Consider the following 11,374-nt stretch of genomic DNA (forward strand, 5'->3'; position numbering starts at 1 on the left):
CGATTGTCTCGGACCGAGGAAAACGGCCGACAAAAAGTCGGCTGCTGGGAGCTGCCCCATAGCCTAACATTGATCCGAGTGCAATGCGATATATATATATATATATATATATATATATATATATATATATATATATATATATATATATATATATATATATTTTTTTTTTGCATTGCACTCGGCCGTTTAAAACCCCAGTGTGACGCCGGCCTGAGTATTTTTTGGGCGTCCATCAGTGCGTTGTGGTTTCTGTATTTAAAAAATAAATAAATATGGACCGTATACTGACAAATCTGCTATTGCTGGGCAATTTTTAATCTGATCAGCTATCGCTCCACTTGGACGTTATTTTCTGATTTGTGACTGTCTTTTATGGGTTTTTATTACAGGTAAGAAATTGTTTGGCGAGGGTTACAGTGGACTGGAATATGACTACAGGGGCCTAATTAAACTATATAATTCTGTGGGTAATTTTGAGAAGGTGTTTGAGTACCATAACATATTGGCAAACTGGAACCGATTGCGAGATCGTCAATTTTCAGTCACTGACGCCCTCGAGGATGTAAACGCCAGCCCCTTATCCACAGAAGAAGTTGTGCAATCCTTTCTCATGTCACAGACCACCACGGAGGGATCGAGTTGTTAATTACAGAAAAATAAACTCTTCAGCTCTGCCGGCTGGTTTTCTCAACGTACCGGGAAAGTTCATACTGTGAAATTGCAAACAATTACCGATACCCATCTGGTTTTGTCCTATGAAAAATGGCCAAGATAAGAGTGGCACATCTGCTCAAGGCTATGCCCATATGGAATGCTCACATCGCAATCCACAGGATACAAAACTAGTGTTTCCTTTTTTCTTTTTTTTTTTTTCTTCCGATAGGAAGATGCAGATAAAACTGTTTAAGAGTTTCTAAGAGATGTTTTCCCTGTTTCATTGGGGCAAGGTGTTACATGGATATAATATACGAATAGTGCACTCCACCAGTTAATTCACAGGAACTCCGTTTTCAAAGAAATGGCTCATTCATGTCATTGTTTTTCTATGTCTTTATTGAAGGTAAATGGTGGTCTTTGCGAACCTGTAAGGTAATCGTCCAATATCCCTTTGGCTGCTTCCTTTGCTCACTGCGCATGATCTGTAATCGATTACTGCTTTTACATAATCCAACTCCTGTGGATTTTATCAGCTTGGCATGCTGTAGGTTCAGCTCCTTCACCTTCTCTACCAAGAAACCACGTAGATAATGATGTGGTACCCCTCTCCATACAGCAATAAATCTCACTCGAAATATATTTTAATTTTTTTTTCTTGCAGCGCCTTAGTTCTATTTTTTTTCATCACTAACTGTACAGTTTACGAGAACTTTTATACACTGCTATTATGAAGTGCTATAAGGAATAATCAAATTGTCTGTGCCAAGGAGCCCTGAAACCTGTATTGTTCTTAGCCACTTTTTTTTGTTGTTCTTTATTGTTACATGAAATTGAATGAAGATCAGTTGTTGTTTTAGTATGGTTTACTATGTAGTGTGTATGTGAGCTGTTTATTTGGTCCACATTCATCATGTGTTGGGTATATGCCAAAAAACACAATTTAGGCCATCAAGCACAATCAATGCAAATTGAACTTGAGATTCTTCTGACAGTTTATCATCTAGATTTATAATTGCCGTCAGCATGGAACCATTGGGCATGATTGTTTAAGGAGATCCATACAATACATTAACAAGATAAAGAGAAACTTTTGCATTCATGTAAAACAAAAATCCAATTTGTAAAAATGATGATTTCAATATAAGACATTTAGGAAAACAAGTGAAAATGCACTTTTTTGTCTTAAACTATATAAGCATATCCTTGAAAGTGAAATCCAGCTGAATTTTGTCTGTAAAAGCCCCTCTCCTTACCCCAGTGGGCTTGAACTGGCCTTTTAGGGGGTACGTTCTTGCATTGATGTGCAGCAATGATGAAAACGATTCTAGTTTTCGGCAATTATCATCGCTAACCTCCCATTGCACTTTTATTTGTTTATTTCCCTCCAAAAGTGGGGGATATCCTCTTGTATGTGTGTAACATGATTCCTGTATGTCCCGTTCCTATTCCCAGCATAATGAGAATGAGTACACTATGTGTAACAGACACGAGTTTAGGGATCTGTGACTATGAAATGTTTATGCCCAATGATCTGTATTTGCTGCTTAAGTTTAGGCGTGCTGGGTTAAAGCTTTGTGCCTTTTCCATTTTTCACTGGTGTAACCAGTAAGTGCCTCTTTCTGCTTCTCACATTTATGAAGCTAGCAGACAGAGAAATAGTTATAGATGGGACTAAGCAGATGCATATACCCACTAATTTAAAAAAAAAAAAAAAAAAAAAAAAGCCTGGCTGGGAAATATATATATAAAAAATTTATAAAAACAGCATATAAAAATATATTCTATAAACTTTGCCTGGCTTTAATGAAAAATATGATAGAACAGAGTAAAACCTGAATGGAGCTCATATCTTTGTGCATTTCAGCCAACATTGACCTCATTTTCCTTCAGGAATTCTCCTAAAATGCAGAACTTAGTTTGCATGTACATTAGTGTTTTCTCTTGCTACTATATTGTAGCTGTAAATTTTAAATGCAAAAGAAATACCATATCTTCACTTTTTTTTTTGTTTAGTCTTACATGCTGCATTTCACATTAAAAACACAGAGCATAAAAACAAGGATTTCATGATCACGGTGTCCATGCGTTGGCATTTACTTAAGTTGTGTAACTATTGTCTATATTGTGAGAAACGGTGAAACCTTACCTGTGCATATAATATCCCTAACTAGTGTATATATGTTAATATCTAGCCTGTATATTGGCCTCTGGTATTATAAATTCTAATGTTTGCAAAAGCAAAGTGTTTCTCGCCATGCTTGGTCAAGCTCAAAGGACCTCTCTTGGTAAAGTATATACACTTTACACAAACCAGATACAGTTTACAAAACCAAAATTTGAGTTTTGAATACTGTTCTTCACATCCAGCTGAAAAGGACATTTGGGAGGAACATTGGACTTAAGGTCCTTGTTGGCTAGCCAATCGCTTTCTTGTGTGTTCTTCACTGTCTGCTCCAGCCGGATGCCATGTACAGTAGCCCTTTCTACCACCTTCTCTATCATTCTTACAAATTCTGCTCCTGGGAACGGTCAGTGCTCATTAGTGTAACCCTTTAAGCACATCTTGATTTTTACAGTGTTTTTTGTGTGAAGACACCAGTGCTTTTAAGCCTTTGAAGCAGCAGGGGATCTACACTACACTTCTTTTGGTCTCAGAATAGTGGCATTCTTTATGCAAAAGTAGCATTCAAATTTATTAAACCCTATTGATTTTTTGTTGTTGTAAATATAAGGTACTTGCAACTTAACCAAGTACGTACTAAAATAATGACTATTTATGGATACTCCTCTTTTCTATCAATTGTGTAGTGACATGCATTTCATCTTCATAGCTGTTTTTCTAAATTGAATCTGCACTTTTTGCTTAGACCGTTTATAGCTTATTACAGTATAAAAAGCTACAGTGTTATTATTGTAATGTCTTTGCAGCTTTAAAGTGGTCCACAAACAAGTTTGGCATACATTTCTTGGTGTTGGAATTATCAACTTACACTAATTTTTCCTATTTCTAATGTGTACCTGTTCTCCTATGAAAGTGAATTTTAGTAATAAATTTGATCACTATACCCCATGTATTTCCACAAAACTTGTTTTTCTTTTTAATAGTTTTTTTTTTTATTCACTCCTTACTGATGGTACTTTATAAACTAGACCGTGGTAATAGATTGTAGGCATTTCAGCAGTGCAAATTATAATAAGTATGTGGTAAGTAATGTATAATTTCACAAGTGAAAAGTGAAGTTTACGGTCACGCAATGTGTCTTCAAAGTCAGTGATAAATGTAACTTGTATGGTAGCGAAGCATACTTGATTAGTGTCTTAAATATTTTAAAAGGAAGCTCCCGGAAGCCGTTTCAGCTGTCTGTTCTCATCACATTGGGGTTCCGAACCTTTTGTGAAAAGTGCTACTCTACTATTCCCTATGATTGCACTTCCTGCTCCTGAATCATTTTAAGTCTCTTTTTTTTTTTTATAGGGAACATGTCACCAGGTTTTTTCTCTATATAAACTGCATCCACCACCCTTGTGCTGTCTGTAATGGCACTCCTGGTACCTTTTTATAACATCACAGCTCCTCCACTGCACACTCCTTTCTAGAAGCTATTTGGCACTGAGCGATGAGGTTTGGTTTATTCGGCACCTCCTCTGTCCTCACAATCTGTGTCGCCAGCCTTGATTGACGTTGCTGATGTCACCCCCCCACAGCCTGTTGTGCTTGCACAGCTCTTGTTCCCTACCACGCAGGCGTGAGAGTTGAACTGACTATATGGGTTACATCAGCCACATCAATCAAGGCAAGTGAGTGGGCGATTGAGGGGACAGAAGAGACGCCTATTCTATCGGTGCCGATTAGGCTCTAGAGAGGAACAATTCTAAAATGCATTTTCTTAGGTCTCCTGCAACCTCTTCATAAGATCACAGCTCCTCCGCATACTTATTAATGATGACTGAAAGTTGGTGGTGGATACAGTTAATGTATAGAATATCTGGTGACCAGTTCACTTAAAGGGACTCCGTCACCTGAATTTGGAGGGAACAATCTTCAGCCATAGGGGCGGGGTTTCCGGGTGTTTGATTCACCCCCTTTCCTTACCCGCTGGCTGCAATATTGGATTGAAGTTCGTTCTCTGTCCTCCATAGTACACGCCTGCGCAAGGCAAGATTGCCTTGTGCAGGCATGTACTATGGAGGACCGAGAATTAACTTCAATCCAATATTGCAGCCAGCATGCAGCCAGCGGGTAATTAAAGGGTGAATCAAACACCCAAAAACCCCGCCCCTATGGCTGAAGATTGTTCCCTCCAAATTCAGGTGACAGAGTCCCTTTAAAGGCAAGGCTTTTTTTTTCAACTTCATGATCAAACTCCCCATATAGCTCTCTTGCTTTAAAAAAATAAAAAACTAAAGGGGTTCTCCAGCATCGGTAAAGGATTTTTTACATTTTTTAAAAAGTGTATATCTAGGGCTGTTGAGAACCACAAATCTTGTGGTTGTAAGGGCATACAAATGGATTAGCTCTGCAACATCTAGATAACCAAAGGTTAGAGCCCATTGGTGTAGTGGAAGCACATAAATTCTATTCATTTATGCGAACAACTATAGAGTTGAGCGCTTCCCTCTATTGAGAAAGAAATCATACGGAGTAATTTCCATTTGTATTTCTGCCTCTTAGTATTCTGATTAATACTAGTCCAATGATTATAATAATAATAATGTAAGAACTATTTATTGTAATATTTAACAAAGGGTAGGCGGGGGGAAAAAGTACTAGAAAGAAAAGGGCACACCACAAGGGACAAAGGAAGATTACAAAAAATAGATGCAAAGATGTTGAGCTCATGTGAAAATAAAGTGCAAATGTGCTTGATTACAATGCATGATCAAATGGAATGTATATGCTGCTGTATATAAATAGTAAAATGCAATCAACAAAAAAATAATTGTATGCAGATATGAAAACCATAAATTAAAATGCATGTGCCAAGGCAGGATACAGACAGCTATTTTCAAGTCAAGTGACATAGTGGGGCATAAAATATACCGCTGTAAAAATATAAGTATGGAGCCTCTGGTAAATTATCTGGAGCACAGAGTGAAGGTCCCTTGGATGCGCCCACCCCGATGCGCGTTTCGGCGTTTGCCTTTGTCATATGCAGGGATTACTTAACAAACAGGGATTCCCTACATGTGTTGCGACCATATTAACAGCCACGAGACATGCAGCCGCAGGGACTCTAACATACTTTTCGGACATGCCGAAGATACTCGGCCAGCACCCGAGCATGGCAGATAACACCATGTCCCAAGCACGTTCACTCATTACTACTAGTGACTGTAATCGGAACCCTGCTTACCTAATAGACATGGAGTCAACACAGGGAGTGAAAGTTATTTGATACCATATTACTGCTGATAACTTCCATATATAAAGAGTAAAGACCCCTTTCCCCATAGGATAATGTATTTTAAGTGCCTCTTGTAATTTCATGTTTGAGATATTGAAATCTTTTTCCGATGCATTTTGTCAGTTTTTCTTCCATCATGCATACATTCCATTTTCTCATCCACTGGCATTTGAAATAAAGACTATTTTCTATACTATGTGAAACGTCACACACAATGTCATTCACGTTTGTTTGCTATGCACTTGTTTGTTTTGTAGTTTGTTTTTTAAATATGGTAAGCACTTGATCTTCATATTGTCTTTTTAGTTAATGTTTAGTTTAAACTGTCTTTTAACACTTTTTATTCTACACAATTATATGGTTTTCTTAGCAAATAATTTAGATATTCTGCAATCGTTTACTTTTGGTTAGTACTTGGTTTGTAATTAAACATTTGCTTTTTATGAATGATTTAAATATGTTCTGGTTCATCTAAGTGTAGAATAGCACCTATCATCCAAGAAATGGTCATGTGAAAGAATCACTAAATAGAAATTACCTGGGGTATTGTAATACTTTGGAGGACTTTGTGGCACCTCTTTAACTTTGTCTAAAGATCTACTTTAAAGGGCTATTCCCATCTCCAAGATCCCACCCCAATATGTAGTAGGTGTAATTAGAAATGTAGTATAGTTTTTCTAATTTGCTATGTCTCTTTCCTCATGGGCATGCATTGCAGGACCTTGGATATCCATGGTTACATCCACTGATGAAGTGACAGTTGGTTAACGTTGCTAGTGGTCGTAACGACGGACATCTAAGGTCCTGCAATGCCTGCACATGAGGGAAGTGACACAATGAATCAAGAAAACTGTACAACATTTCTAATTGAAGGTGTTTGCTAATATTATTACATCTAATTGGGATAGGCTCTTGGAGATGGGAATACCCCTTTTAAATAGTGCTCCAAAAAAATCAATATGGATTCTACAAAATTTTAAAATACTACCGCTTTGTATGAAATGTTTTAAAAGAAAATCAAAAATGTCCTGACAACCCACTCTGCAGCAGTGTTAATATACTTGTGTAACAACAACCCTGAAACTCCAATAGCGAAGGTTCACTAGCAGTGGACAACCCTCATGGCCTCACAGATCCCTATGGAACTATCATTTTGGGTTCTTAGACCCAGGGCCAGACTGGTACTTCCATTTGTAATTTGCGAATGCCTTTCTAATAAGCTTGTCTGCTATTGGACTTAAAGGGATTATTCAGTCTCCTGATAAGTTTCCAGTCTTCAAGGACTACAGCCTTCTGAATCTTTAAAGCGTGCACATCGCATGCTGTCAGGATTCACAAGAGTAGGCGGTCACTTGACTTCAAGTATGTGATTGCCATAGTTCCTGTCACATTCCGACTAGACGTGCTTGTTGGAATGGACGTCCAGTTTGAATGTGATGGAAAGTATGCAAATTTCATACTTGCTGTCATATGGCTGTCTTCTCTTGCTGGCAGTACCGGAAATGGTGATTGTTGGCTCCTGTATTTATGTACAGTTGTGGCTAAATGTTTTGAGCATGACACACTGAAGTACAGTATTAATCATTTCATAAGTTTTTACACTTATTGACAAATATGTCAAGTTTATGCAAAAACACAATATTTACAGAATTGGCGCTTTTTTTTTTTTTCAAGACTTCTGCATGCTGGATATCCACTTCTGGGCCAAATCCTGACTGACAACCCATTCTTGTCTAATCAGTGCTTGCAGTTTATCACAATTTCTGTGTGCGTCTAACCCGCTTTCTGAGGATTAACCATAGGTTGTCAATGGAATTGAGATGTGCGTTTCCTGGCCAAAATGTCTGTTTTGTTAACAGAGCCATTTGGTTATCACTTTTGCCTTGTAACATAATGCTTCGTCATGCATTAATTATCACCAGATTGCTCCTGGGTCGTTGGGAGAAGTTGCTAGATACCATTATTTATACCAGTGTTCTTGGGTAAAATTGTGATCGAGCCCACTTTTGTAGATGAAAAGCAACCCCTCATATTACTGGTCTCAGGATGCTTTACTGATGGCATGATGACACAGGACTCATGGTAGCGCTCATCTATTCTTCTCTGGACCATCATTCTTTCAGGTGGCCTAAACAATCTGAAGGGGCTTCATCAGAAAAAAAATAAGTTTAGCCCAGATGTCTAATTCCTATAGTTCATGCAAACTTAAATTCTGCAGGAAGTACAGAGATTAGACTGAAGGAATGACCTCTGTGACGCCAACAGTATAGAGCGTCTTGAGACCATTCATGTGTGTGGTTGCTTTTCATCCAAAGGAGTGGGTTCACTCACAATTTTGCGATAAACTCCAAGCACCGATTAGGCAAGAATGGGTTGCCATCAGTCTGGGTATGGCCCAGAAGCGGATTTCCAGCATGCCAGGGCACATTATAGAAGCCTTGAGAAATAAGAAACGATGTGGCTCTGTTATTGTACCTGTTCACATTTGTTTTTCAGTTTGGAAGTGACAGTCTTTTGATACTTAAAAAAAATAAGAGTCCTCAATATAAATATTAAGACTGCAGAAACTTGATGTATTTGTCATTAAAAGTATTAAAAACTTATGAAATGCTGATAATTGTGCTTAAGTATCCCTAGAAACATCTGACAAAAAGATCTAACGCTGAAGCAGCAAAATGTGAAGAACAAATATTGTTTCCACCTCAAAACCTTTGACCTTCACTGTTGTAGATATTACCCTTTCAGTGTATTCCTGACTGTGCTTACAAGTTGTTGACTGAGAATATAAATATATATATTTTAATTATTGGCTTAATTGCATTTTAGGAAATGGATGGAGCTATATAAATATCTAGAATTTTTTTTTTTCAAATTTCAATTATATGAATCCAATGGTGAATGAAAAAACCCTAAAAGGATTGTTGAAAATGATAGGTCCTCTTCTGACTACTCGTTCCCTTTTACATATATAAGGCTGCCTTCCTGTAGCGTGTATTTCTGATTATCTATATTATTGAGGGGGACTTTAAAATACCCCTCTAACAGTGTGGATTTGGGGTATACATTTCTCACTCATTAGTGCCATTTTAATCATTAATTTTTAAGATTTGCATATCAACTGTTTACATGGAAGTTGTACAGATGCCATGCGTTTCAGTTTTTCTCTATATTTCTTTCAGTTGTATGTGTGCTTTTATATATCCTGATGGATATGTGCAAATACTAACCTAATGAGATGCGTTATTGGATGTAATTGCAGACTTGTTTCCATCAACTTCAGTTTTTAAAGCAATGTGTTTGAAATAGTTGTTACATTTTACACTGACGTTCTAATGGTTTGGCTTTGTTGAATTTGTATTCAATGAATACTCTGCCAGTTTGTGCCAGTCTTCTAGTAATGTAGTCTGTGTACCATGCATAATGAGTTTTACAGGGTGTACTTTTGATGGTCACATGCTATGTATTGAGTCCGTTTCTGTATCTCATGCAGGTGCAGGTTTTTTTTCTTTTAAAATTCAGCTTTATATTTAGACTGGCACTTGTTCTGATAGAGGGTAAAAAGAGTTAATCAGGTTATTTAATGCCCAGAAAAATACCACTTTGTGTGCCAGATTTCACTAATCAGGCCTTTTTTTTTCTAAGGTCCCTGCAGCTGAGAGTGATGAAGCTGCTACCCACATTTAATGCATGAATGGCCTTAGTGAGTTTGTGGGGAAAAAAAATCTAAAGTAAATTAAACTGAATTTTTTATGTACAATTTCAAGAACACAAAAATATATACATGGCTATCTAGAGGGGGGAATAATCATTGGTGCACAAGTCTTATCGATTTAAAAAAACAAAAAAAAAACATTGTATTTGACTCGTGAGTAGTACAGTCATTTATAAGTCAGTTTTGTCATTTGAGATTTTCTATATGATGACAAATGGTAAGTTGGGAGTATGGTGGGTATGTCTGTGCAAATGTGTGGAGAATATGTAGAATCTGCGCACATCACTAATGTTTTTCATATTCTTTATAAACCAGAACAGTTTTTCATGTCCTCAGTAAGATATTTGTTAATGTTGAGAAAAAATAAAACTTTAAAAAAATATCTTCTAGCCCCCCTCCCCAGTTTACCCAAATATAACATATCGTGATGTTCTGTTTGTGTGAAGAATAACTTTCAGACCATTCTTGGCATTTATCTGTGCCACGTAACTTGTGTTCATCCAGCCATACTGAAAATGTTTGTATTTGGCATTGTGATAACATGTACTAGCATTGCTAAAAATAAAAAAAAAAAGATATTAAATGAATAAATATGTTTCTTCTACTATTTTGTAGTATGTGAACTGTTTTTTTTTTTTCTTGAATGCCATCACTAAAAGCAAAATCCTGATCTCAGCACATTTTTTAGGTTGCATTAACATGGGTTTTTAACCCCTTCCCGACCTTTGACGCACCGTATGCGTCATGAAAACCTGTGCCATTCCGACCTGTGACGCAGCATATGCGTCATGGCCGGATTGGGCTCCTGCAGGCCGGGTGAAAGGGTTAACTGTAATTTCACCCGGCCTGCAGGGACAGGAGGAGTTGTACTTTAGCCCAGGGGGGCTTCACCCCCCCCCCCCCCCCGTGGCTACGATCGCTCTGATTGGCAGTTTCACTTTTAACAGCCAATCAGAGCGATTTGTGATATTTCACCTAAAAAAACTGGTGAAATATTACAATCCAGCCATGGCCGATGCTGCAATATCATCGGCCATGGCTGGAAACACTGATGTGCACCCACCCCACCCTACCGATCGCCCCCCAGCCCTCCGATCTGTGGTCCGCTCCCCTCCGTCCTGTGCTCCGCTCCCCCATCCTCCAGTCCACTCCCCCCATGCTCCAATCCCACCCCCCGTGCTCCAATCCAACCCCCCTGCACTCCGATCCAACCCCTCGCACTCCGATCCACCCCCCTGCACTCCGATCCAACCCCCTGTGCTCTGCCCCCCACGCCATCATACTTACCGAGCCTCCCGGGGTCCGTCCGTCTTCTTTCCAGGGCGCCGCCATCTTCCAATGTGAATTTTGATCACTGTGATAAAACCTCACAGTGATCAAAATAAAAAAAAATAGTAAATGACTCCCCAACCCCCCCCCCCCCTTTGTCACCCCCATAGGTAGGGACAATAATAAAATAAAGAATTTTTTTTTTCCACTAAGGTTGGAGTTAGAACTAGGGTTAGGGTACGGTATGTGCACACGTATTCTGCTCCTCTGCGGATTTTTCCGCAGCGGATTTGATAAATCCGCAGTGCTAAACCGCTGTAGATTTATCGCG

At 38.4% G+C, this 11,374-nt stretch overlaps 1 protein-coding gene and 1 long non-coding RNA gene across 2 annotated transcripts in view; both read left to right on the top strand.

Annotated features, from left to right (window-relative positions):
- APPBP2 (amyloid beta precursor protein binding protein 2) overlaps positions 1-3,731 on the top strand; it is a 39,621-nt gene extending 35,890 nt beyond the window's left edge. The window contains exon 13 of the mRNA XM_069757226.1: positions 390-3,731. Within this exon, the coding sequence (XP_069613327.1) occupies positions 390-646 (257 nt within the window). The 3' untranslated portion in view covers positions 647-3,731. The remainder of the gene's footprint in view (positions 1-389) is intronic.
- A 1,208-nt stretch (positions 3,732-4,939) lies between these two features.
- LOC138670151 (uncharacterized) lies at positions 4,940-10,381 on the top strand. Its single transcript, XR_011319306.1, has 2 exons — positions 4,940-7,368; positions 7,407-10,381. It is a non-coding gene; the product is annotated as an uncharacterized lncRNA (long non-coding RNA).
- The last annotated feature ends 993 nt before the right edge of the window (positions 10,382-11,374 follow it).

Source organism: Ranitomeya imitator, chromosome 3, assembly GCF_032444005.1.
Source record: "Ranitomeya imitator isolate aRanImi1 chromosome 3, aRanImi1.pri, whole genome shotgun sequence".
Lineage (NCBI taxonomy): Eukaryota > Metazoa > Chordata > Amphibia > Anura > Dendrobatidae > Ranitomeya > Ranitomeya imitator.